This window comes from Tympanuchus pallidicinctus, unplaced genomic scaffold (genome assembly GCF_026119805.1).
Source record: "Tympanuchus pallidicinctus isolate F22 unplaced genomic scaffold, pur_lepc_1.0 scaffold3, whole genome shotgun sequence".
NCBI lineage: Eukaryota > Metazoa > Chordata > Aves > Galliformes > Phasianidae > Tympanuchus > Tympanuchus pallidicinctus.
In genome coordinates, this window is record NW_026294747.1 from 86,797,705 (window position 1) to 86,825,133 (window position 27,429).

Sequence of the window (27,429 nt, forward strand, 5' to 3'; positions counted from 1 at the left end):
ATACAGCTATTATATCACGAAATAAAGTGCAATTCAATCAGCTCATCTTTGAGAATCAGCAGATTACAACCAGAGAACCATGTACAGAGCTGAATACTGGCTTCAGTGCACTGAAAACAAGAGCAGCAATATTGGAATATCACAATGTTTGCACCAGCTGGGTCCCATGATGCTTGCACAGGAACAGAAGATCATATACAAGTTTGTCAGAACCAACTGAATACAAGGCTGAAGGTGACAGTTTCTTGAGCTGAATCCTTACCAGTGATGAGACATGGTGGCATCACTATGAGCCAGAGTCCAAACAGCATGGAGTGATTATTCTGATTTCCTAGAACCCAGACAAACCATCAAATCTGACCACTACATTGCAACACTGATTGAACTGAAGGCTCAAACTTCCAGTGTCAGGACTGAGAAGGCGACAACCTTTCTCTTGCAACACAATACTGTCACAATACCAGTTTGAAGACTGTGAAACACATTAACAATCTTGGACGGATTGTCCTACCACATCCTCTTGTATAATCTGTATTTGGAGCCTTCTGACTTCCTCTATTTAGACCAATGAAAGATGGATTGTGTGGACAACATTTTCCTAGCAATGACACTATCATAGCAGGTGTGAGATGGCGGATCAAACAGAAATAAATAGGAACCTTCGTACAAACAGAATTCTTCTAAATACCCTGTGTGTACTAAAAAAGATACTAGGTCCACGCAGAATGAAAATTTTTATAACACTTGGAATACACAAACTGTTCTCTACCTGCTAACTGACTGCAGGTTTCCTGTTACACATACTCTGAAACCTCAAAAGATGTTTGAAGTATTACTATTTCAGTTCTCATCTATCTGGATGGAATATCCTTTTTCCTCTCACTGAAGAAAAGACAACTGGCCATCGGAACAACACCGGTTCTTGGCATATACCATATTGTGCATCTCAGTGTTGAAAATCTTCATAGAAAACAAACAATGGCATATTATAAATCATGTAGTTATAAAAGCTATGGAACGACAATTTCACTTCTGAAATGTAGTCAGTAATAAACAGCTCCTAACTATTTCATAGGCAGACATAAATTGAGAAAACTGGCAGTCTTCTGAATTTCATCAAATTCTACAAACTGAGAAGTGTTTCCCTCTTTAATGCAACTGCCTCACATCAAACGCTGGCATAGAATGGCTAAACAGCATGGTATAGAACGACCAACACAAGTGTGCTATTCAAACAGGAAGGAGCCATATGTCTCTGTAGCTTCTAGAATTTATGTGCATTTGCTGCAGAAAATTTATTTTACAAATCTCATCATTTTTATGACTTTAATGCTCTGATTAACTTTACAGGTGTCACTGACACTTCAATACAATAGTAGGGAACAGAATGTTAGTATGTATAAGTACTTTAAAGATATGGCACCAGTATACTTACATATACATATGTGTTGCACCATGTGCAACACAATTTGCACATAAATGGGTGCTGTTGTCATTGTCCTGCACTACACACTTTTGTCAACACTGAAATTCTTTTTATCTGCTCTACAATATTTTCATCTTTTTGGGCGAAATCTCTTCCTCCATGATATTCTCAGGTATGTCACTAGCTAACAAACTTCTCTGTCCAAAATCTGTGTGGAGTATATTAAGAGTCCAATCAACTGGGCTGTAATAAAGTAGATAGAACATAAATAGAAGTAATTATTTCCCTGTACTTGGTACTGTTGGAAAGACATCTGAGTGCTGTTTCCAGTTTTGAGCTGTTCAGTATCAAGCACTGGCAAAGTAGAGCAGAAGAGGGCTGCAAAGAACTTGGCTTGTTCAGTCCATAGAACAGAAGGTTCAATGTAGGGATGGGTCACATTACTGGTTATATAGTAAACTAAGCTTTTCTTGCAGGCTTTTCCTGTTCTCCTCTCATCCTTTCCCAACTGCAAAAGGCAGCAAGGGAAATGCTGATCAGATCTTACGGAAATACAAGTCTGTATGTAAGGACGGATAATCACAGGAATTGTTTTTCCAGAGATTACATGAAATTTCTATTCTTGGATAGACTGAAAATTCACAGGGACAAAGCTCACCCTGCACAGCCAGATTAATCTAACTAACCTGGCCCCTAGATGACATCCAGCTACTTCTTTAAATCTTAATTATTCTGTAAGCCTAGTTCATAAGACTGCATGCTATCTACTGGGCACTAATAGCATCTACAGATAATAAAGAATCATAAAATCATAGAATGCTCTGGGTTGAAAAAGACCTTAATCATCTAGTTTCAACCCCTCTGTTGCGGGCAGGGAATCAAAACATTACAAAGAATGAATTGAACATTATGGATCTATTTTGTTATCACAAGCATTATGATACTGCATGGCAGAATCTGTCCTTTAGAAGACTGAAAAGGAAGGCAGACAATCTGCTTCAGAAAGATTATCTCCACAGAAAAAATCCTGAAAGACTTTTAGGCAACCAATGTGTAAGTAAATTTTGCTGCTAAATGGCACAGGAAATTTGCAGTGCAGATTCAGGAAATTACCTTTCAGTTTAAGATTTATGTTCATATTATTAGAAATCATGTCCCAGTGGAGAAAATTTACTGTCAGAAACAGATGGAGTGATTTGAGCTGCTTCCAGATCCCTCAATATGGTAACGAGAAGAAAAAAAAAGAAAAAAAGGAACACTTACTAATTGCATGACACAACAGCTAATGGATTACAATCCAAAACAATTAAATGATAGATTTACTTAAAAACCTACAGAGATATATTGTTTGGCACCTGAATACACACTTGTTTTGTCTGTTGTTCGGAACCCGTAGACTGTCAGACCTTGATATTTACAACAACAACAAAAAAATAACAGCTTGTTTGAAGAGGTCTTAAACTCTCCAGGGTTTTTGAACGTAGTGAAATGTTCAAAAATCAAACTGTTTCTAGCCAGGTATTTGACATCAGAGAACAAAAAATGTTTTCATAGAAAAAGCAGAGGAAAATAGGGAAAGTATTTAGAGGAAGCAGGGGAAAGTTAATTTCATAAAACAATGTTCTTAATTTTATAGATACACATACAGAGTTTAACAGATTCTCAAACTATTCAAGTGCCTAGCTTGTTTTTCTAGTTCCAGATACACTCTGTCTTCATTAATTATCTCAGATAACATTTGCCCAAGTCTATCTACAATGATGAGCCCAAAACGGCTCATGATAATCCAAAACCAAAATGAACTTAGTAGGAATCTCAAAGTTATTATTAGCACAATCTATGGTATTTGAAAACAGCCTTGAGAGGCAAGACAATGTGAATCAATAACTGATATTTTATTGACAATTACCAGAAATTTTAATAATATTAATAGCTAATAATACATTATTTCAAAAATATCATTTTTCCATGAAGTTCCAGTATAATTTATCCTCGATAGTGATTATTTTATGGAAAAAGAAATGATAGCATGTTACATAGACAAATCACAAAACCAAATTCATCCAACAGGTAACGCCAGAGGCGGTAACATAATCCAACTCACGGCCAGAAGACTAAGTAAAGCAACAGAGTTCTTTCAACTCTATATTTTGTAAAACTAGCTTTATTTCTTTCCATAAGCTAGTATATGATACCAGAGTTTGGGACAGTTGCTCTTCTTTTTGCATCTTGAAACTTAAGTAAGCATGTGAAAGCTGCTACCAGAAACTTAATCCATGCTTTTAGGAATTAACTCTTGTGACGTGGCCTACAACCGCATAGATGGATTTAATGATTATGGAATTAATATTCTCTTATCAACTACTGGCTGAAGCACTCACTAAAAAAACATCCACTGTTCTCTCAATATACTAAATTTCAGAATAGACTCCATATTTCTACTTGGAAATAGTTCTCCAAAGAGTAGCTATTATTCTTTTCATTACAACAACATGAAAGTTCTGAGTTTACAATACTGGAAGCAGTCAAAAATAACTGTAATCAGAACTCTTCAAAGTATCTTGCAAATCCAGTTTCCATTCCCCTATTCTGAAAGATTATCATAGAATATTATATTTCTTATTACCTGGTTTAGCACTGAATGTTGCAAAGGTTGACAATCTCCATCATCAATGCTCTGATATTTTTAAATTGATTTCTAAAATTCAAGACAGTAAGACTACTACCAATCTGTATGAAGAATGCTTATCAAAGGATAAACATATGAGGAACCTTCACTTTCACAAGGTTTTGAAAGTGTAGGTTTTATTTATTTGAATATTCATAAAAAGAAAATAGACCTCTTAATAGTCAGAGAACATTCTTTTATTTTCAAAATTGTGAAATTTAGGAGACAAAAGTATAATTATTACTCTTCACACACACTTGAATTTTCATGATTATAGGAAATCTGAAATGTTGCCTTAATTAATTTCAACAAATGTATAAGAAAATAGAAATGTTTACACTCTTTACCTTCCAAAGGTCAGCTGCTCCTTCAACAAGCTTAGCATTTGTTTTACAGTATTTCAGAGCCAGATGCAAACATTCTGTTCCATAATCCAGATCATAATCTGTGCACTGTTAGAATTTAAAAGAACATTTTATTAGTCTTAAAGAAATTGTGCTTTTTTTTTTTTTTTTTTTTTTTTTTTTTTTTTTTTTTTTTTTTGTAATAAAACATTTTTCTCAGCAGTCCAGTCCATTTACCAAATCTCAGTCTTTTTTTCCCCAGGCTGAACAGACCCAGGTTATTCAGCCTTTCCATGAGAGGTACTCCAGGCCCTTTAAGTAGTACCACTACTTTCTTTTCCAAATTATTTATGAATAAAATGAACAGCACAGTGCCCAGCACAACTTCTGAAAAATTCAGTGGCTATTTCTTCCTACTAAACTTGGTCATGTATTATGTCTTGTTTCTTAAGAAATCATTTACTCAAATAAATCCTTCCCTCTTATTCTCCATACATTCAGCTTCATTATCAAGCCCTGGTAAAACATTTTAATACATAAGCATGTTTTAATACAAAGCAAAACATTTTAATACATAAGCATAAAATTAAACATTTTAATACGTAAGTCAGTAACTCAGTATCCTCCAGGATTCCAAGTTGTTAAGAATGAAATGGTATAACTGAGTTAAAGAAGACTGAAATAAGAGTGTGATAAACACAACTCACCTCTTCTTCTTAAATTTGCTCAATACATTTTTAATAAAAATGAGAGACAAAAAATTTAGTTTCTATTCTTGTTTTATAACATAGTAGTGAAATTCAAGGAATTAACCAGCATTATACATCCAAATTTTATTATTATAATGCAGAGAAGTCTCTGAAAAATCATAGTTGTCACTTCTGCATAATTTAAGTTAGTAATTTCTGACATTCTGGATCGCTGCCATCACTGCAATCAAATGAGGATCCTTTTATACAATAAACTTTGAAAAAAAAAGTAGTTCAGCTGTTATAATCCTCTATTGAGGTTATTAAGAGATTTCAGTACCAAATAAAAATTTTAAAAAACGAAGTAATCTTGAAAAGGAACTTATTTTAGAACACTGAAGGAAAAAGTGTAACAAAAAGATTTCTACATTATGCAGAAACTATTTGCATTCTTTAAATACTCAAGGGTTCTTTTATGTTTTGTTTTTTTTTTTTAAGGAAAATTTTAAGGTAAAATGAAAAATATTTTCTACTGAAGTGAATAACATAAATTAAAGAATGTTTTTCCCTTGCCTTATAGTTGAAGAAAGTTTCAGAAAAGCTGTTTGTCTTTGAAATAAATTAATGTTAATTTTAATTAAGTTACATTTTTAAAAATATATGAATTACCAAGACTAGGCTAAGCAATTCCGACTTATTTGCAAAGTATTAATTACACATAATTAGTTGGGAGTGGAAAATATCCATAAATGAGATTAAACATTGTAATATATTGCTGTCTTCAAGGAAAGAAATATGACAGAAAGCAAAGTAATAATTAAAAACATATTTCACTAACACTTGTACATCGTGACATTTACTACTCTAATTATCAGTAATTGTTTACACCTAAACATATTGCTATAGTGTACTCTCCTGCAAGTTAATATACTGATGTAAGTGGAGAAAAATGAAGTACAACTATCAACTCAAGACCAGCTTAATTTATATTTTACCCATACATGTGTTCTCCACACATGAAACTTAAATCCATATTTAAGATGCACAACTTGAAAGTTTCTACACTGCTCTAAGAAATTCAGTTACTGAATTTAAGTGTTGTCAGGGAATGTCCGTAGTAAAGAATAGTAGAATATCTAAGAGGAAAATTTTTACTGACTTAGGCATGCAAAAATTAGCAAACTAAATTTTCTCTTTTTATTTCATTGTACATCCAAAGCTAACTTACATACACTGCAATCACTTCTTTGAAAATACTACCATTCCTAAACTGTCATTTTAACTGAAAAGCTTTGTTAAGAAGTTAGACACAGTGCAGTTAACCATACTTGTCATGTACACATAGCTTTGTGAAACAATGAACATAGTTTAAGCTTCTGACCACAAATTCGAAATGGTGAAAACAGATGGAAATATTGGCACAAATCATATACACAAAGGAAAAAAAAACAGATTAACTGAGCTCTGTAAATGTCACAGAATGAAATATGTTATTTAAAAATGCTTTTGATCTGTTGAATATTCAAAGGCATTCTAATAGGTAGTTTGGGGGACATTCTTTTTTGTGGATGCTTTTTTTCCCAAGGAAAGATGTCTGAATAAAGTACACAGCAGAGACTGAGATCTAGATTTCCACATGACATCAATTTTTCCTACCTCCAATCCCCACAGTAATTCCAAAGTATTTTGATAAATAGTATGACTTCCTAAGAATGGAGCTACCCTGTGGTTTCTGATCGTAAAACACAGAACGTAACCTTAGAGGAGAGAGCACTGTCTGGGAGGCACTGAAAGTCCACAACCTAACTTGTTTCCAATATGAAAATTGGAACAGTTAAAAATCACAAAGAAGCAGTATTTACAATAAAAAAATACTTGACTGTTTAAATTATGATTATTTTGCTGAGTACTTAACTGACTTTGGATACATGAGATCTGATAACCATAAAGCAGAACTAAAACAGATGCAATACAATTTTTCATTACAGCCTTGTCATTTTCTTACTATTTCATAATTCTCGAGTTGTAATATGCTTACAAAATAAGGGAACAAAATTAATAATCTTCGTGTATTAAGTGAAAGAAAATCTTCAGACTCACTCCTTTACATACATGGCCTTAAAGTGCATAAAAAATTGGTCTTACTTCCGTAAGCGGTAGCTGTATCATCTTTGGTACTTCTTCCCTTTTCAGCAGCAGTCAGTATCCCTACGTTATAAACTGACTGCTATTTAATGTCAAGCATGTTTAGTAAGTTTACACACTTGTGGAATCTGAACTTCTGTTTCTATTTTTAATACACTTCCCATGTTCGTTGCCTTGAAATGCAGAAATTGCTGAATTTAAACAGTCAATTGCATATGCTATACACAAGAATTAAACAAGAATGAAAGCAGCAAAGATAAGGAAGCAGGTGAAAAAGTGGAAGAAAATGTGCAATAAGTGCACTAAAAGTGTGCAATAAAATTGAGTTGAAATAAGCTTATTCCTGAAAGATTTCCTACTGAAGTTAATTATTAGAAATGCTGCTCCATACATCCAGAAGAATCAGTGACAAGAAAAACAATACAGTAATATACTCCAGTACAGAATTATGCAAACCTGTTTAAGTACAGATCTGCAACCTACATCCCCGTGCTCTTCACTGCAGTAACCGCAAGCACCCTCTCCAAACATGGAGAAAGTGAAATCCAAAGTGAAATCATGCACGGGGCACTAGCTGAAGTACATTTGCGGTGATAGCAGTTAGGACTCTAGGCATACTTCGGAGGCCTGTATCTAGCAGAGTTCCCCAGGGGTTGGTGCTGGGTCTGGTCTTGCTCAACATCTTTATCAGTGACCCTAATGAGCGGATAGTTTCCACCCTCAGCAAGTTTGCTAACGATACAAAGCTGGGAGGAATGGCTGACACACCAGAAGGCTGTGCCGCCATTCAGTGAAACCTGGACAGGCTGGAGAGTTGGGTGATGAACAAAAGCAAGCGTAGAATTACAGATTATTTAGGCTACTCTAAGAAAATGTAAAGACGTGATGATTCAGAGTCTCACAATTAAGGAATTTTTAAATAGATATCAAATTCTAAAATTAAGTAATTAAGTAAAATTAAGTAAAACAACAGAATTTGATCAGGCTTAAAAACCAAAGTGAGTCAAACTCCAACTAAGGAAAAGTACATCCTTTATTATTAAATAATTGGAACAGAGAAGAATATTCAGTCTTAAAATAATTTACTTAGAGAATCACATCTTGAAGTTATGCATGATAATATATAGTCCTTTTCCTTGCCTTTGGATATACTAAATTGTCAGTAGTTGAGATGAAAAGTTCTAACATCACTGCATTGTATTCTTCTTAGCTTTCTGAAGAGTGGATCACAGTTCAGATGGGTGGTCTTCGGCCTGCTAGATAATAGATGCAGTGATTCTCTTCAGTATTAGGCATTTTCTGAGTCTGCGCCAAATGGATGATTCTTACAGATACAGTGTATTTATCAGGGCAAATACGATAACACTTTAAGTAACACTCACTAACCAGTTTAATATCCAATTTTAATAATGTCTGTATGTCTCCACCAAGTTATATCTTTCACTACTACTAAGATGCCAGATTTCACCTAGGCTGTGGCAGCTTTGCACTGCTGAAAAGCTCTGAGCTTTGAGATTCTAAAGGATGAGGAGTGCCATAAAATGGAAGCAATTATCCCATTAGCAAGTTGTTGTTTTTTTTTTCTTTAAGCAAGGCATTAGAATTTCTCTAAGCATTCCTGTGGCAGAAATTAATTAGGGCAAGGTGGGGATTCATACAACATCCTGGCTCTACCATTATGCCAAAGAACTAATCAAGTACAGAACTATCTAAGCTAGCATGGTTTTCTCAACAGACCACCAATCTAGCTGCAGGTTTTGAATAGATGAATGCTCTGTTGACCAAAATTCATGAATTACATTTAACCTGAAAATAACTGAGTGGGTTTTATGGATAGGAAAACGAGAAAAAAGAAAATACTTCCTATAAATCTCATAACCAAGCTGTTGGGATAAGATGATGCTATATGAAGTAACAGTTAAATCTCCATGGAAAACATCTTAAATGTATAATCTAAAGACTGTACAAATTTCTAAATTCATTTCTGTGAGGTTGACCACCATTTAAGTGATAGTCTGAGTGCATCAGCCTGAACTGAATAGAGAAAATCAAATTAAACTTTTTTTTTTTTTAAACAAAGATTACAAATTACATTATTTCATTCATTTTCAATGTAAATTCATTACAAATTAGTTCCATTAAAATTTTGCATTAGAACTAAAAAAAAATACCAATTCTCATTAGGAATTAAATGGAACAGAACTAAGATACTCTTGAAGCAGTCTTTTTTAGTTGTTTGTTTGTTTTGTTTTTTAATGGGACTAAAACCAGACATTAAGTCCAAGCAGAAATGGACTACAGCAATGACAAGGATGCTTAACTAGAAGATTCTTATCTAAAGAGAAATGACATTTTCCATCATTTAGAGGATACACAGACTTCCCTGTCAAATAATTAAATCTATAATCCTAACAATCTACAGGCAAATCAGTAGAAAGACTTCCTTTGTTATTTCATAAACTTAAACTGAAAACTGAAAAACTTAAAGATATTCTCCATTTTTATAATATTATACAGCTAATTAAAATCTATATTACCATTAAAGGAATTAAGAGTTGGAATTTTAACAAGCTGAAATAATCCATGCTAGACTAGTACACTGCCTAGGACCAATCAAGTGGTGACAATATTAAAAGTATAATTATCTATTGCACTTCACGGGCAGATGGAAGTATGATATCTTTACAACTCCATATGAATAAAGGATCTGGCTTACAGTACTGTCCTAATACAACTTACAAAGGTAGCAGATTACTATTGTTTGTTTTAGCTAGCTCATCTAAGTCACATATCACATTTTGCTTCAGTATTTCAAAATACAGTTGATGGGAAGGAAGAAAACCTTCAGACAGAAAATGAAACATGGAAGTAGAAAAAAATGCAATAATATAATGATACATGTCATATATTTGGAAAGCCTGAACATAAAATGTAGCTAAGCAACGTAGGTGAGCAAGTTTGAAGAATGAGGTAAACTTATTTTCCCAGCAAAGCACACTTAATGAAAGATGCCTGGCTTTCTTAGAAAACATTGAAGGCCAAGACACAATCCTTTAGAGGTTATAATAGAATCTACATATCTTACCTACTTAATGCCATTTGTTTTTAACAATTGTGATCTATTTTTCAGTGCCTTTCTATTACAAAAACAAAACACTTCTAACCCAAATCACCAATTCATCACTGACTGGTAAAGATTTCACATCATGATTTATGTATCTTTTTTCCTCTGAGTAGGCAACAACTTCAACACCTTGGTAAACACAATGTTTAACGTCTGCTCAACGTTAAGATAGTTCTGATAGCCTGAAGATTCAGGTATCTTTAGTCTTAAGAGAGAGGTGTTATTTGTTTTGTGGGTTTTGTTTGGTTTGGCTTTTTTTTTTTTTTTTTTTTTTTTTTTTTTAAGGATTTCAGTGTTCAACTGAAATGGCCAAATTCTGCCTCACTTGCATTTTGACCTTTTAGTCCTTCTGCTGAGTCTGACCCTTTCTCTCAAAGTTACCAAGGCTTTAGTTAACAATCTGCTACTGTTCATTTAATCGTATGTTGCTTCTGGCAATGTTAATTTGAATGACACTGATTTCTTTAACAAAGAATGAACCCACAGGAAAATCCCCAAATCAGTCTAGACATTTTGCCTCGAAGGACTCGCCTGACCTATGCCAAAATATTACTAAGCTGCTACAGCTGACTCCACTTCCCCTCTACAGAGAATACTGAAACGTTTCACACATGTTTGAAGAAGAATCCCAGGGATCTTGTACTCTTTTAAAAAGAACTTGAGAAGTTTACAAAATCCACATGGAATACACTCCCTGTTATTTACATACAGAGAAGACAATGCTTTGAGCAAATACTTCTACAATGGGCCTAACAATAGCCAACTTTCTTATTCTGACAAAGTGCTCCTTGAACATTCTCAGAAGTTTGTTTGACAAGCAAAATTTCATGACTTCTGAAAAACATGAAGTCTTTTACTTCTACTGAGGATTTGTTTCGACAGCTTGCAGAATCTCTCTTCTTACCATAGTCCCATCTTGAAATGATTTTCTGGGAGTGGAAGAACATCTGCCTCCCAGAATTTAGCATCAAAGTATTTCCATGCCTCTGCCTGACACACTATTATTTTGTATCTTGACATTACTATGCTTACACATAGCAGTTCTCTCCTATGCAGACAGATGCATAAGCATAGACGACTCCCCTCACAAGCATATGCAACTGCTTATTATCCAAGAAGTGGGTAAAGCTGGCTACAAACAGAAGTATTAATGCAGCATCAGTCCAAAAAGTACAATATTCTACCTAGTCCCTGCAGAAGTTAGATAGAAACTCTAAGGTTTCGTCTTCCTTGTGGTACTTTCTGTAAGGTACTTTAGATAAGCAGAAAAAAAATCTCTGAACACCCTGAAGTTTAGCCTCTTTTAAGGAATATTCCTGCTTTCTCTTCTTTTTTATTATTTCTGCTTCATTGCCTTGAGTAACTGAATATAAATTTTATAATCTACAGAACTACTGTCAATAGGTTAATTAACTACACATATCCATCACTGATGCTGACAATTCACTAACAATATATCATCCTCCCTAGGCTTTCAGTTACATCTTCAACACAGAAGCTATTCAGGGTCTTCTACATACCCCTCTTCTGCTTCCATTTTCAACTGTTCCTCTGCAAGATCAGGAAGTTGTTCCTCCTATCTTCCTTACACTTTAAGATACATCGTGATTTCTTGAAAACCTCAGCTATTCTATATCATGGCTGCCTTCATACACTGACGCGACATCACATAACAAGATGCTTTGCACTGAAGACAAAGGATACCAGTGCATTCCACAATATGTCAGAAATAGGTATTAGAGAAATCACTCTTGGCCCACACTGACTAAAGAAAAAAGAGGTAGTCTACCCGGCTTCCTGATACTCTAATTTCTCATCTGATACTGCTCCAGGGAAACGTTTGACTTCTAGTAAGTTTTCCCTTCACCCTACTCGTCTTCCCAGGCTTACAAGATACAACCCTGCATTTGCTAATGTTTTATATAAAAGATGAAACTACATTACGAAAAAAAAAAAAAAGACTGGTCTAAGGAATTCAGCCTTTATTTCTTTTATTTGGAAAGAATGGATTTTCAACTAGCACTTAAACTATACTGACATTCCCAGGGGCTGATAAGAATAGGTAAAAATGTTCCCAAAGAAGAGAAATTTAATTCTTGGTAGTTCAAAAAAACAAAAACAGAGAGAGAGAAAACCAACTGGCTGGTTTTTGTACTGGGTAGCTAGGTGTGATTTTACAACCCATCCACAAGTTTCACTAATTATTAGGGACTTTTTTTTTTTTTTTTTTTTTAATATACAGAATACTTCAACTAATTCTCTACTAACATTTCCTGAAGGATAGCAATACAGTTCATTACATCTTACAAGAAATAAGAAATCACAAATCAAGAACAAATACCAGAACTAGGACAATAGTATGTTAAATTTATTCCCTTAACATATGTATATGGCCTTTTACCCAACATTGTAGGCAAAAACCCTGATTAAGGTAAAGCATCATATTACTGCCTGTGTGATATCACACGTATTACGAAGTTCTTACTCCTCTAGCAATTCTTTGCATCCGACATTTGTCCACCTTTTGCCAAACACACATTATACCACATAAAGACTTACATAACCTTAAGAGAACACAAACAGTGCAGTACTTCATAAGGATTTGAGCTCAGGAAGCATATACATGATAAATAACATCATAAGCATACGTAATTCATCGATCTCTCTCTTCAGAACCATTTCAATGCCAAAATCTAAAGTCCCATTACAATGCAGAGGCATCAGAATACTCCAATGTATCAGAAGTAAACAGCCATTTTCCCGTGATTCGTGTAAGCAATGGAACAGAGACTTGCAACAGAAAGTGTTAGGCAGCATTACATCTATCCATCAAAATCCACTTATACCTGTTCATTTTGTTATAACTAAGTGCTAAATCTAATAACACAAAACTCACAGTGGAATCGTAGTCACAGTAATGAGGCCTTTTAAGATCAAGACACATTTTAGCTCCACTGTGTTTATTTAGTTTATTTTGAGTTTCAATATTGGCTTTAAATGTTTTATAGTGCACCACTTACATGTCAGACATGCAACTAAAGACGGTGGCAAGTTCTAACAAGCTCTGTCATTAAAAATGGAAGTGCATGCAATTTCTGTGCAGTTAAATTTAAAAGGCTCCAAAAGCAATAGTATAACTTTCAAAGTTAATACTCATGATGTCAGAAGTCTTGATGATTGTCAGAGTTAGATTAGAAAGCAGTATATACCTGAGCACAAAAGATCTCTTTGGAATAGGTGCATTTTTTAGGCTACACAAAAGATTTAAAACAGTGAAAAATAAGCTGAGATTCAGCAATAATGCAATGCAACGCACACACAAAAAATACATATACAAATAACTTGGCTGAATACCCTTAAAAACCTGTGTTCATTTTTTGGCACCACAGGTAAAGCAAATTCACTGTTATATATATACACACACATTTTATATTTTACTTATATATAAAATATTATATATATAAATATTTTTATATTTTTTAAGAAATACTGAAATAAATCTTTGGCATCTGTTATATCTATTTCAACTAACTTTATGTACAAGGTATGTATCTCTTACCAAATCACTGCCTTTTTAATCAACCAAGAAATGGAAAAAAATATTCCAAAGTTGTGATTTTTAATTTTTAAAAAATAAGAACATACAATTGTAGAAAGGTATACCAGACTGATCTGCTCAGATCTGTGCCAAACAAAAAAAAAATCAAGAAGGACTGTAAATGGGAAGCCTGCAACAGTGAGAGAACTGACAATTAATTGAATGTTGTAGCTTAGTGGCTAAGATTCCCAGAGAACTTAAATTCATGAAAAAGAACAAATCTGGAAGCAAATTCTCTAAATCTTCTTATTCGTACCACTTGATGTATTTAAACAGAAAGAATTCAGAAGTGGTATTCCATATCATCCTCAAATGCAATGTTACTTGAAGAAAAAATTGAAATGGATGTCTTTCTAAGAAATGCATGTTTGACTGCTGCTTTTCCCTCACTGCTGTTGCATAAAGGTCACATCTGTATAAAATGCATGGGATCGTGGTCACAAATTAAATGATCCAAACTGAATTATTCCATTCCCAGCTGTGAGGAGCTGTGAGTCCTGTGAGGGACTTCCAATACGGATAGCAACATTATACTTTTTATTTATCCATACAACTATTTTACTATGTCATTGTGGGAACTAAATATGGATATGCTAATATCTACAAAGCATCATAAGCTGCACCCATTCCTACAGAAATCTGTCCTATAGTAGCTTTAATAAGTTCTTAAGGACAGCGATTATCTGTTTTTTTGTTTGTAGCAGAACAATAAGGTTTTAATCCTTGAGTTGGACAGCTAGGCACCATTGAAACATAAATAATTAGCAAACAATATGAGTTGAGAGGTTTAGCGAAGTGTTATCCTTCCCAGAGCTCCAAGGCACAGAGCATTTTAATGACCAGAATTTAGCCAATGCAAAGGGAATCGAGGACAAGGAACCATAGCCTCGGTTGCTTGCTAACAACTTTGGTGGCTTGTCCTTGAAAGAGCAAGGATACAAAAAAGAGAACTGATGGAATTAATATGTGAGAAGACAGCACTATTCAGAGGAGCATAGGGATTGCAAATATAGTTGCCTTTTGAGTGAGGCATTGAGAAGCAAAAGCTTCTTATGTGTTTGCCAGCTCTTCTGTATCTGCAAACTAAGAGCAAACAGTAGGAAAAAATAGAGGGGCTTTTTTTTTTTTTTTTTTTTTTTTTGAGTAAAGACAAACAAGAAAGTAATGGTTGTATAACCAATATTCACTGCTGTCTCTTGATATGCGTTCTATTTAAGTATAACACTGCTTGCTACTTTCAAGCTGGAGACTTTCATTTAGAAGCCATGTACACCAAGAACATCGCCCTGTCTCACATTAGCAGCAAAACAGCTGGAAGTAGTCCAATCATTTGAATAGTTCTTCATCTTGGACAACACTCCATCTTCAGCATTTAAGAATAGCTTCAGGTGTCACACAATCAGGGTATGACACAGAAGTTCTGCAAACATTTCAAAGTATTCTTCATTGCTCGTCCATGCATTCATTCTGTTCTTGGTGACTTCAAAGCTGTGTACTCTCTGAAGGTGACTATCAATAATTTGGTCATGTTTACTCTAAAAATGAAAGACTGATGGGAAGCATAACTGTCAGCATTAGCAGAGTGAAAAATAATTCCTTCTAAGAAACAAATGAAGAAATGCTCTGCTTCCAGTCAATCTGGAAAATACCTGGAGGACAGACAATTTCCACAAGGTGATGAATGAAAAGGAAGTAGAATGCTGAGACGAAAGCCTGGAGTGTTTCCAGTAAACTGTGAATGCAAGGTGTGGCAAATGAAAGCACTCTTCAAGGGGAATAAATGCAAAAAAGCCAGGGTTTATTACAAGACCCACAAAATTTTTCTTAAGTGAAGATGAAGTTAACATACTGTATTAAAAAAATAATGAATAATTACAACAATGTAAAATATTATTTTCACTAATTGAAATACATATGAACATTTATTATAATATAAGCAATAAAAAAACCACTTCAACCATTTACCTGGGTATACAAAGGTAATATTATCCAAAATATTTTAAAATCTTATCATATTCTTACCTAACGCCATCACTATACTATGTAAACAAACATCTATTTGAAACTCTTTCAACAAAACATACCTAATAAATACCCAACTTTAAGTACATTAGCATCCTCATTTAAGTAATCAAATGTGCAACAAAAACCTAATCAGTCTTTCTGGGACTTTAGACTCTTCACCTACCACCTTGTAGTTTTCAGTTCAATACTGCAAAACACTTAAATATGATAATGATAAAGTACTGTCACCAAAAATACCACAGATAAACAATACAAATACAATTTGATGTGATCAAAACAGATGCTGAATCACTTCTTTTGGTTTGTTTTTAAACGCTACAATAAAGGTAAAACGTCTAATAAGAAAACTCAAAATCATACCTGTTGGTATGCCTGATAGATTATGTCAAATAAAAAAGCCTGAGGCATTTCGCTTGCTCTGTACTTGGCACGTTCCAATGAGTGGTCTAAACATCCATCTGCAGCAGAGGCAATAACAGTAGAAACTAGAGGACGAATTGCTCCTGCTGCCTACAGAACAAAACACAAAGAAACTTAACTGTTAACACTAATGTATAGCAGATAGTCACTGCTAAAGGACAAAAAAAGTCAAAGTTTTAAAAGAAGTTTTCTACTTACATTTCTCATAATACTTGTCATACTACTTACTCTATAAGAGACTTTTCACATCAGTATAGCTATGGAGGACTGTACTCAGTAGATAACGAGGGCCAATTTTTGAAACACACATGCACAAAAAAAAAATAATATATCCTTCAGAAGCATCTATTGTAAGCATGTGCAGATCTGAGATACCCTTTTTTCAGATCTACTTCTACATACATATCAGGTGGTTGCTGTGAGTTGTGTACCTGATCTGATTCAGATTTAAAACAGCAGGAGACACTTGGAAGGCCTTAATCCACAACACCTATTGCTTTAACAGGTTTCAGCTGCTCAGATATAAGCTACAAGAAAAAATTCAGATTGAGCTCGTTCCTCCACATTGAATTATTGCCTCCCCACTTCAGTTGCTGGGCATTTGGATTAAGTTATTTTGTTCTGCCATCATGTTTTAATTGGTCACACACAAAAAAAGTTACAAAATTAGAAGGTCATGGGAAAAGAGACATAGCAACATGCTAGCCACAGCTTTTCTGTAATTAGTTACGTCTTCTTTTTTTTTCCTGAAACAGTTACCATTCCAGAAAAACAGTTAGAAAAAGGATTTCTTAGGCTGATCCAATATTTTATTACCGTTCTTAACAATCATGTCATGTTGCATTTTAAGCATAAAACAGGCCAACAGAATACAATGTGACTTGCATAACTAAATCTCACAAGTGAAACATGCACTCTGAGGAACAAAAAAACAAACTGCAATTCTAAATAAAATTGAAATACTCAAAATGATATTCTTAAAAGAACTCTGAAATGTATTGTTTTCTTGACATCTGGTTTATTGCACAATAAAAATTCATCAATGTCTCTATCTTTGTTACAACAATGAACCACATCTCCTGCTTTGCTTAGGCCTAGCTCTTCCAGAAGATTCAGGAAGATCTCACTTCTAATAAATAAAAACATGTCATTTTTTAAAGCCTCCAATTAACTTTCAAATACTTGAGATGCTTTACAAAACTTAAGTTTTAACAAATGGAACTTTTTTAACAATTGCAATTTTGCTTTATGTTACCCCAGAACTGAATCCAATGTGTCAGCATGAGGGTTTCTCAGCTGCCTTCCATTTGTTTTCTGCCACAGGCCATCTCAAACCATCCCTAACACTGACTGAAAACATGAAGTTTAATACAAAGAATAAGATTTATGACTAACTTTGTTGCCCTCAGTACTGGCTCACCTACTTGCATCATCCTTCCTCTTCCTCAGCATACATGCACGTGGTCCCTCAACCACACACTGTGACCATAAGGCCATTTTCGTAACGGGAGAAAAAAGAGCAGAGCAAGGGAAAATCCAGCTTATGTATGCCTCACATAATTTTCATATGGGACAAGAGAGTTGAATCCCTGGCACAGGAAGCCCTGCATCTGCAATACTTCTGGCAACATTCACCAGCTGGTATATGCTGACACAGCTGCCAAACCCACCTTGGCTTACACAGGACTCATCACACATATTTCAGGTTCCAAAATTGGCTCTTAGGTATATTCATTCATGGTGAAAGCATAATATTTGGCACTAAAAACAGCAAAATTATGAATTTTGTTCTCATACACAGACCAAAGAGGAACAAAAATTAAAACATATGCAGTATTTCCTTCTGGTCAAATCAAGGGTCCTCCCTACTCAGCACAGAGCCTTTTCTGAATTGTACTCCTAGCATTTTTCTGAATTGTACTCCTAGCATTCCTTCAATGAATGGAACAGGGGAAAGGCTGTAGATAACATTTTTCAGAAATCCAAACATCAGAATATATCATAGCCAAGTATTTTTGTACCTGAAGGACCTTTTGCCCTTTATAACTGTGGGATCCAAGTGAAGCACAACCATACAGAAGCCTACACCCATTCAGTTACAATACCAAATATTTTATTGAGGACTTTCCATGCTGATTTTTCAGTTATAAATCCATAACAGAAGAACTCTTTATGTTAGTAAAAAGAGTATATACACTAAATGTGAATTCTATTTGTTCTCATTTGAGAGGCTCTGACTTGCTATTTATGTCAGGAATGTACAGATACTTGGTGCAGCTCTCAGATAAGGGGTTCAGACATGAATTTAAAAAAAAAAAAAAAAAAAAAAAGCACTATTCAAAAAACCCAAACATAACCCAAAAGATCTGGCCTTATTTAAAATTAAAATACTTAATATGGCACAATAGTTTCACATATCTTTTTTAAACTCAGAATTAGCCTACCATAAAACCCTCTGAATCTGAAGGAAGTGTTTGAGTCTTAACACTATCATTACCTTACGTAGAGATGCCATCTTCCAGTTTCTAAACATTTTGACCCAGACTTCAAGTGGATTATACATAAAATGTATCATACACAATTCCTAAATATGAAGTGGATAGTTAAAGGACAACTAAACAATTTCTTTAAACATCCACTTTACAGTCTTTGAGCCATTCCACTTCAAAGGCAAGTCAAGCAGCAGATCTGCCATGAACAGGAAATGCATATACTTCTTCCTTCCTCCATATATTTTGTTATATAGATTTGTTAAAGAATCAATATCTGAGTAAGCTCCTGAAGTATCCTTTTGAGCATACACTGAAACAAATATTGAGATGCTGAAACAAATACTGCTAGTGGTTAACTTTCCTGAAGACAAAAAACTGGGAGAAAAAAAAAAAAACAAAAAAAAAAAAACAAATCCACATCCATTTTAACTCAATTATTTCTTTAAAACTACTTTAAAATGTCACAGCATACAAATCTACCAACTTCAGTGAAGGTGATGAAACAGTTTCTCCCAGAAGCAAGCTCTTTCATGCACCTGCTGAAAACTGAGCTCATCTTCAGATAGTTTGAAAAACACACTTATAACTTAAACAGCACAAATGAAAAACATTCATGAACAAGTTCTCCATTTGTATTCAGCTTTTTGCTTGATTACATACAGCGTAACTACATATCACCACAAATTCTTTAAATCTTGACTGTATTTTATAATACTTATTCTATATATTATATATATTATAATACCTTATACCTTGTAAAAAAGGTATAGAATGAAGGGCATAGTACATTCAGCATTTTCAGTAGATTCAAAGCATAGTAGTCCATCTTTGCACTTTGCAGCAGCACTGTATCCTTCCCATTTTTTATCATACTTTTATTCTAAACAGATGATTTAGAAGGATGCAACCAGCAACTATTTACCCAGTGAGATTAGGGATCAGACAATTAAAGGACAGTAAAATCCAAGCAGTATTCATGATACTGTTATTACAAAATGAACTATGAATGTTCAGGCCACAGAAGCCTACACACACAATAGTAACTTAGCTAACACAACACAACTTCTTGAATAGTTATAAAAACTGACAATACTCATGCCATCTAAAAAAAAAAAAAAAAAATCAGAACTCTCTAAAATTTCAAGAAGGCCTGTCTGGGATGGGGCACATGAAGCTTATAACATGCAAGAAATTGTCCACGTTACAAATATTCCTAATTTACTGCATTCAATAAAGAGTAACACTCCACATCCAGAATACAGCTTGCCAAGAAAAAGTTATCAGTCAGAAGCTCCAAAACAGCAACACACTCGCATCACTTTTCTATTCCTTTTTGGCAACAAGAGACAAAATAGAACAAGACAAAATAATTCCAAAACTCATTAAGTTAATTATGCAAACTAGGAAGCCAGAAAAAACAAAAACCACCTAATGGCACAAAATCCTTACCAAAAAAATACCACAACAGCAAATAATTTTATGTTACAGCAGTGGGGCAACAAAGTCAGACCACAGGTACTGCAGGGTGACATACGCAAAAGAAGAATGCTATGCCTTTGCACACCCCTGTCCCCAGCTGACCCGAAATGTTAATGCCGACCCATAGATTTCACTTACATGGCCAATTCAACCCTAAACTTTAAGTGAGAAGGAATCACAGCCTTAGTCCTTCAGAAGTTAGTCCAAAATTGTCACTCTCCCAATCCTCCAGTATGATTCCCTTCTACTTCTGAATTACTCTACCACAACTTCTCCATTCATAGCTTCTCTCTCCACTGCAGTTCATTTTTGTCTATGCTTTCCACCTCCCCAGCTGCCTAGTAGTGTAAAAGACATGTACATCCTAGATAGAATTAGATTTAATGCTTTCAAATTGCTTACAAACATACCTGGTATCATATACCTACAAAGCCTACAAGTGCCATCTTTAAAAGAGTATCCCATTCTGATGTTTTTACAGTTTTCCAATGCTCGTATTTCTGAATTCTAATTCTTTAATCAAAGTTGTCATGGCAAACAAAATGGCACTGAACTAAGACTAAATCAAAGGATTTAATCACACTGCCTTACTAAAAATAAACGTCCTGTGTATATACGCTGGACTTAGAAATACGTTTTCATCATTTCAAGGTAGCTGATTTCTTTGAAACTACACACTGAAGATCGCGGGGTTAGTCACACTTAGTAGGACAAATATGTGCATTCAGGAACTTCATTAAAGTCAATTATGTAAATGTGAATTTGGTAAGCACACAATTCTATCTTACTCTTCCATAAAGACAAGGTTAGGATTAAAACACTATAACAACATGATAACAACAACAAATAACAATCTATGCAAACTTGTACAAGCCAGGCATCTAATAGTTTGAAAAATATATCCTGGAGTGTTCCTTGTTCAGTGAAAGATTATTTATGTGTTACCAAAACACGACCATCTCCTTATGAATTCCAGTCTAAATTAGGTCTGGCTATGAACCAGCAAAAGAACCTCAGAACAACTATGATTAATTTCCTCTCACTTTCTTCCATCAAACCATTTCCACATGTTACTACAGAGCTAGTATTCTTATACACAAATCTAATTACTTGCCATGAAGGGCATTCACAGCCATCTACAATATGAAAAAAAAAAAAAAAACACAGAAATAAACAGTATTTGTGATGCATGAAACAGGTAGAAACATGCACTTCTATCTTCTATTCAGATATCTGCAGTCAAGCTGATTGTACCTATTGTAATGAACACGCTTCAGTCATCTTCAGTAATTACCACTAAAATTTGCACAGTTTCTTAACTAAAAAAATTACCATTTCAAACTTATCAAACAAAACCTTCAAAGAAAAATAAAGACTCAGTTATAAGATTAAAATATTCCCCATATTTAAGTGGCCCTTTTCACATTTTTATATTGTAAAACAGAAGTGGGAAATATCTAATAAAACAAAATCACAGAACTATCTAAAGTTTTTTCCAATGTCCAAGTATGTCAAAATAGTTCACAGAAATAAAACACCACATTATTTTTTCCTTATCTACAATTTATATCCAGCAGTTGTCTAGAGCTACACTTCACCTTCTCTATTACTAAAAGTTGTAATCTATAGGAAACCTTTTGAGTCCACAGCAGAGATGGAAGACAGAATATTTCTTCATATCCTCTCTACTTATCCTACCTGACACAAAAATTCTATTTGGATAACAAGGACTGGACAAACTAATGACACAAATGATAAGTTACCAGCCCTATATGGAAGAACAGTTGCAAACTATGGTTTAGCTATACCCATGCAGTTTTTGAAAACTTGAACAAGTTTTGTAAAAAGTTTGGAAGTTGGGCTGGTTTGGGCTTGAACAAGTCTGCACCCAGTACCCACAGTTCTGAGTCTCATTCTGCACCCAAAACCCACTTAATTGCTACACAGCAAGACAAGGCAGCAGTCTTGCTGCATGAATTCGATCAAAAACCACACTCCTATTAACACCATATTAGGAAGATCCCCATAAAACAGTACCTCAGCTGCACACTCTTCCTTTAAGTGCAAGATGTGGCATGAAGACAAGACTATAGTACATCTAAGATGACAGAGTAAAGAATATGAGACCACAGAAGGCACAGAAGTACTCATTATCATTAGGAAACAGAGGTTCAGGGTCTATCACAATAACAAACACACTCAGACTTCACTATGTAAAATAAAAATTTTGTGTGGCAGTTCTGCAGTTGGGACAGGAATTCCATCAACTAGCACAATTCATAATTTTGGTTGCACACCCATTAGAGACCAACGCTTGCTGGGTTATAAAACAGCAAGAGTAAATCTTAATTACTTTATTTAGAATTTTATTGAAAAAACAATTAAAACTGAGTTACCATGACCACACCATCTCTTTGATTCTCCTTAAGGAGACGTATCCTGAATTTCTTTCAGTGCAGATAGTATAACCAAACAGACCAATTCCAGTCGCCTCAATGTTTGTACTGGCTGATTTTAATTGCCTAAGGACAGCACTGGTTGAAATGCGAAACAAGCCTGGTGTAACACAGATACTAAACTTAATCATCAGACAGACAAAAAGAAAGCTAATTTGAACATGTGTGTTAAACACTATGAAAAGGGCTCATATGCTAAATTTCACTTAATTTCCTTAAAGCCTGTTTATGCAGCTGGTTAGGAATAACAGCAGAACTCACTAAATTTGGAGACGTTAATCTTAAACCAACACCAGGAAGGAAGAAGTTATAATTGTGTTTATTCCTAGCTGCAAAAGATGGGATGTTTAATCGGAAATTTAATATATACTTTAAACCAATGTTAATGAGCTGACACTGTATTGTACATTGAACTGACTTCAAAGAGACAGGATTCCTTAAACAAATGTAATGTATATTTATGACCCTCCTTAAGAAAAAGAAAACATTTCTCCTAATGAGGTCACCTTTATCAGTACGTGTTATCTCAGCAACTGGGAATAGTACATGTTTATCAGGACATGTCGGAGCCACAATTAGATTAAAAAAAAAAAAAAAGATTATTGATAGCTGAAATTGTTCCTCAGGAATTAAGATTGCACATGTTAATTTCCATTCTTTCATATTTAGAGCATTTACTTTTACAAGTGCCAGTAAATATTGCTTTTCACAGAATCACAGAATCACCCGGGTTGGAAGGGACCTCAAGGATCATGTAGTTCCAACCCCCCTGCCTAGCAGGGCCACCAAACATCCACATTTAGACCAGGTTGCCCAGGACCCTGTCCAACCTGGCCTTGAACACGTCCAAGGACGAGGCATCCACAACCTCCCTGGGCAGCCCGTTCCACGGCCTAACCACTCTCCTTGTAAAGAACTTTTATCTAATCAACAACATGCTAAATTCCAAACATTATTCTGTAGGAAAAGTAAGATTTCTGAAAGAACATCAAAGAGATTCCCTTCAAAAAGACAGAACAAGGGGAATATCCTACTGAAAATTACACCATTTCTTGGAAACAGAAGGATAACCACAGAACCAGTCCAGGAAACTCTAACAGCACATGAAACAGGTCATCTTGACTTTCAGAAACTTTGTTTAATACACGAGGCAGATATTGCCCTTGTATCAACCATCCAGATATTGAACTTGGACAAAAATGCAGCTGGGGACTTCTGGATAAAAACCTCAGTATTTGGTGAAAAACAAAAATCTGGAGAGGTGAGCACGCCTAATCCTTATCAGGAGAAGTATGGCTGAGAATCTCTTTCAGATTCTGGCACATGTAAGTGGCCAGAATGATCTCTTTTAAAGTGCTTATTTTTATGATGCAAAGAGGACAATTACAGATCATTGAGGCAAGACAGATCCCAAAAGACTGATAAAATTGATATGCTGATAAAACAGAAGCTCCAATCAGAATACCTCCTAGCAGACAATTCCCAGAACCATCATAAAATAAATACCTGACATTTCCTAACTGTTAATCTAGCTTTTGCAGAATGAAAGATAAAAGTGATTAAGAACACTGATTTTATTATTAATTAAATCAACAGAAACACCTCAAACAGTACAGAAACAAACAGAAAGGATCATTATTTAATTACACCATATAACCATTTGGCTAGTTTTACACTAGATTTGGTATTTCCTTTTGCTAATCGTGACACTTGGACTTGGATCTTAGTGGCCTTTTCCAACCTTAATGATTCTATGATATGGCAACTATAGATTTAAATAATTCTGCCACAACATACACTCTTCAAATCCTTCATTTTCAGCACTAGTGAGTGCAATTTACATATACAAGCATATGAATAATACGTATATGAAATATATAAATAGATAAATCTTTAAAATATAGAAAGAGATGTCCTATGTTGTTTTAGTGAAAAAATGAATATTTACACATTTATGGTAAAATAAAATGATCTTAAATAACCTAGACAGCTTTATGAAGACGTCTCGCATTTAAAATGGGCCTATGGATGAATCTATACTTAATGGAATTATTTCTTTCATTCAATACATACTCAAAGATTCATATGAAAGGATTAGATCAGTTTCCTATTTATTATTGTTCTATTACATTTTTAATCTTATGTGAATTTCTTAAATGAAATAGTTGTGAAGTGAATGAGTTGACTTATTTTCTTACTAAAAATTACACTAATAGATTAAGAAGCCATAATTTTCATTTTGTATCTGAATGGCAACCCCCTAGTATAAGATTTCACTATGCAAACCTCCAGATGTCAGATTATCCCATCTATAATAAGACTCCAGGCTCCTCAAGGAATAAGGTAAAACAATCAATTCAAATGATCATAAGTGATAGGCAAGAATAAAGAGCAATGATTATTACTTTTTACTTTATCCTATCCATTTACTCTTACATATATCTTTTGCAGTCTCACTATATAGGGATTGAGTGTGCTCCTTCTGAGGAAAAAAGGAAGTGTACATTCCATCTTCTACTCTGTTCAGTTTTACAGAAACTCACTTTGCATGTTATTTTAAAGTGGGCCATGTAAGGGTTCTAAGTTGTAACTGTAATTCACCACTAGCAAACTTTTCCTTGTTTACACTGCAGTCAATTGAACAGAATTATAAACGCTACTGTAAAAAGCAAACAGTTCATCTACAGCAATTTATAATGAACAGTTATTATACTGTTATATGCTCCAATTTTCATCTTTTTTCAGCAGCCACAAAACATCCATACTCTCTTCATAAACAGCAGCTCACTAACCAAACATCCAAGTCTATTCCTATGCTAAGCTCTTGGCAGTCTCTGCTAAGAGAAATTCAGAGGAGGCCTCAATTCAGCTCCTCATGCATAATTGACCAGTTGAGACTCCCCTGCTCACAATCTATAGACACTTGAGATCCATTCCCGCCAGTTTTCCTTAGTCTCAGATAGTAATAGTGGCACATAAACAGTAACTCTAAATGTAAAGGAGGTAGACATTAAAAGATGTCATGTGAACACGATCTCAGCAACTACTTTAGTAGAGAAAGTTACTTGAAAGCTTGAAGTTTATTTCCAGGATAACTTAACTCTATCTAAAAGTAAAAATTACTGGAGTCTTCCAGAAGCTAAAAATTGTGGGATTAAATCACCTTTTTAAAAAAGATTAAATATTAGGCACAGTTATTCTGGCTCTGTTAGTACAATGAAGAAGTGTAACAACGAAGGGGAGGTTGCAATTTATGTTCCTGACTATGATTCATGTATTTCAGCTGGTTCAGTTGCACTTTTCTTAATGAATGCAATGACTCATCTAAGCCATTGAAACTGCAACTGGGAAATGACAGTTGTTTCTCTCCTTACCAGTGCTTTCCCACTGCCAAACACTACAGTCTGCTAGGACAAAGACTTGAAGTAATTTGCTAACAATACATTAGTCTCCATTCAACAGAGAAACAAATAAAAGCTTTACTGAGTTCTAACTTCCTATGGGGCCAATAATGCCAAAAGCAATGGAAACATTAGTTGGTTCTGATAGTTATCCATTACTGCATACTTGTAAAAAGAATACATTATAGAACTATTTTCCATACAGCAGCAAAACCACAGTAAGACTAGCTAGGAAAAAAAAAAAATCCAAACAGCTTAAGCATAAACACTGTATCATCATTTCAAGCCTCCCATTACCCTTGTGAGGCTATTGAGATTCCATAAAGACTACTGTAAGATGTGGCTCCACATCATTGTATCACTTACAGGATACAATGTAGGAGTTCGGAATTCAAACATTCTGCCTTTTAACAAAGTTAAATTTATATCACTTGCACCTCTGCTGAGGGCACTCAACTTCAAGGAAAAGTGAAAAGCTCTGCCCCTGAGAAGGAACTAACCCACAAACCAGGGCATGCAGGAGCCACCCAGGTGGAAAGCAGCTTTGCAGAAGAGGACCAAGTTGGTCACCAGGTTGAATAAAAGTTAGGAATGTGCCCTAGCAGCAAAGAAGACCAACAGTATCTCAGGATGTATTGAGAGTACTGCCAGAAGTCAAGAGGTGATCCTTCCCCTCTACTGAGGACTGATGAGTCCACATCTGAAGTGCTGTATTAGTTCTGGGCCCCTAGCACAAGTGAGAAATGGGCATATGGGAGGGTCCAGAAAAAGGCCACAGAGATTATTAAGGTACTGAAGCATCTTTCCTACACAGAAAATCTAAGAAAGCTGGATTGCCTAAGGAAGGGAAGGCTCAAGGATGATCTCATCAATTTATATAAATACGTGAATGGAAGATGGACAGAAGACAGAGTCAGGCTTACTTCCATGGTGCCAGTGCCAAGACAAGAGGCAGCAGCCCCATGCTGGAACACATCCAAACATTCGGAAGCACAACTGTACTGTGCAGGTGCCTCAGTACAGGGTACTGAGTCCCTGTACCCTGGTACAGGGTACTCAAAGATGTTGTGAAGTTCTTGCTCTTTAAATATCTTTATACAGTTGGAAGAGTAGCGTGGTTAGGATGGCACTTAACAGGTATTATACTTGGAAAGATTATCAT

The 27,429-nt window shown here is 34.9% G+C and overlaps 1 protein-coding gene across 2 annotated transcripts in view; it reads right to left on the bottom strand.

Moving 5' to 3' along the window:
• Positions 1–27,429, bottom strand: part of CRPPA (CDP-L-ribitol pyrophosphorylase A) — a 106,881-nt gene that overhangs the window by 65,451 nt on the left and 14,001 nt on the right. The window contains exons 3-4 of one of the 2 annotated variants that reach the window (XM_052694478.1): positions 16,380–16,529; positions 4,442–4,546 (exon numbers count right to left, since the gene is read on the bottom strand). In XM_052694478.1, the coding sequence (XP_052550438.1) occupies positions 4,442–4,546; positions 16,380–16,529 (255 nt within the window). The remainder of the gene's footprint in view (positions 1–4,441; positions 4,547–16,379; positions 16,530–27,429) is intronic. The other variant, XM_052694479.1, reaches the window with a different exon arrangement.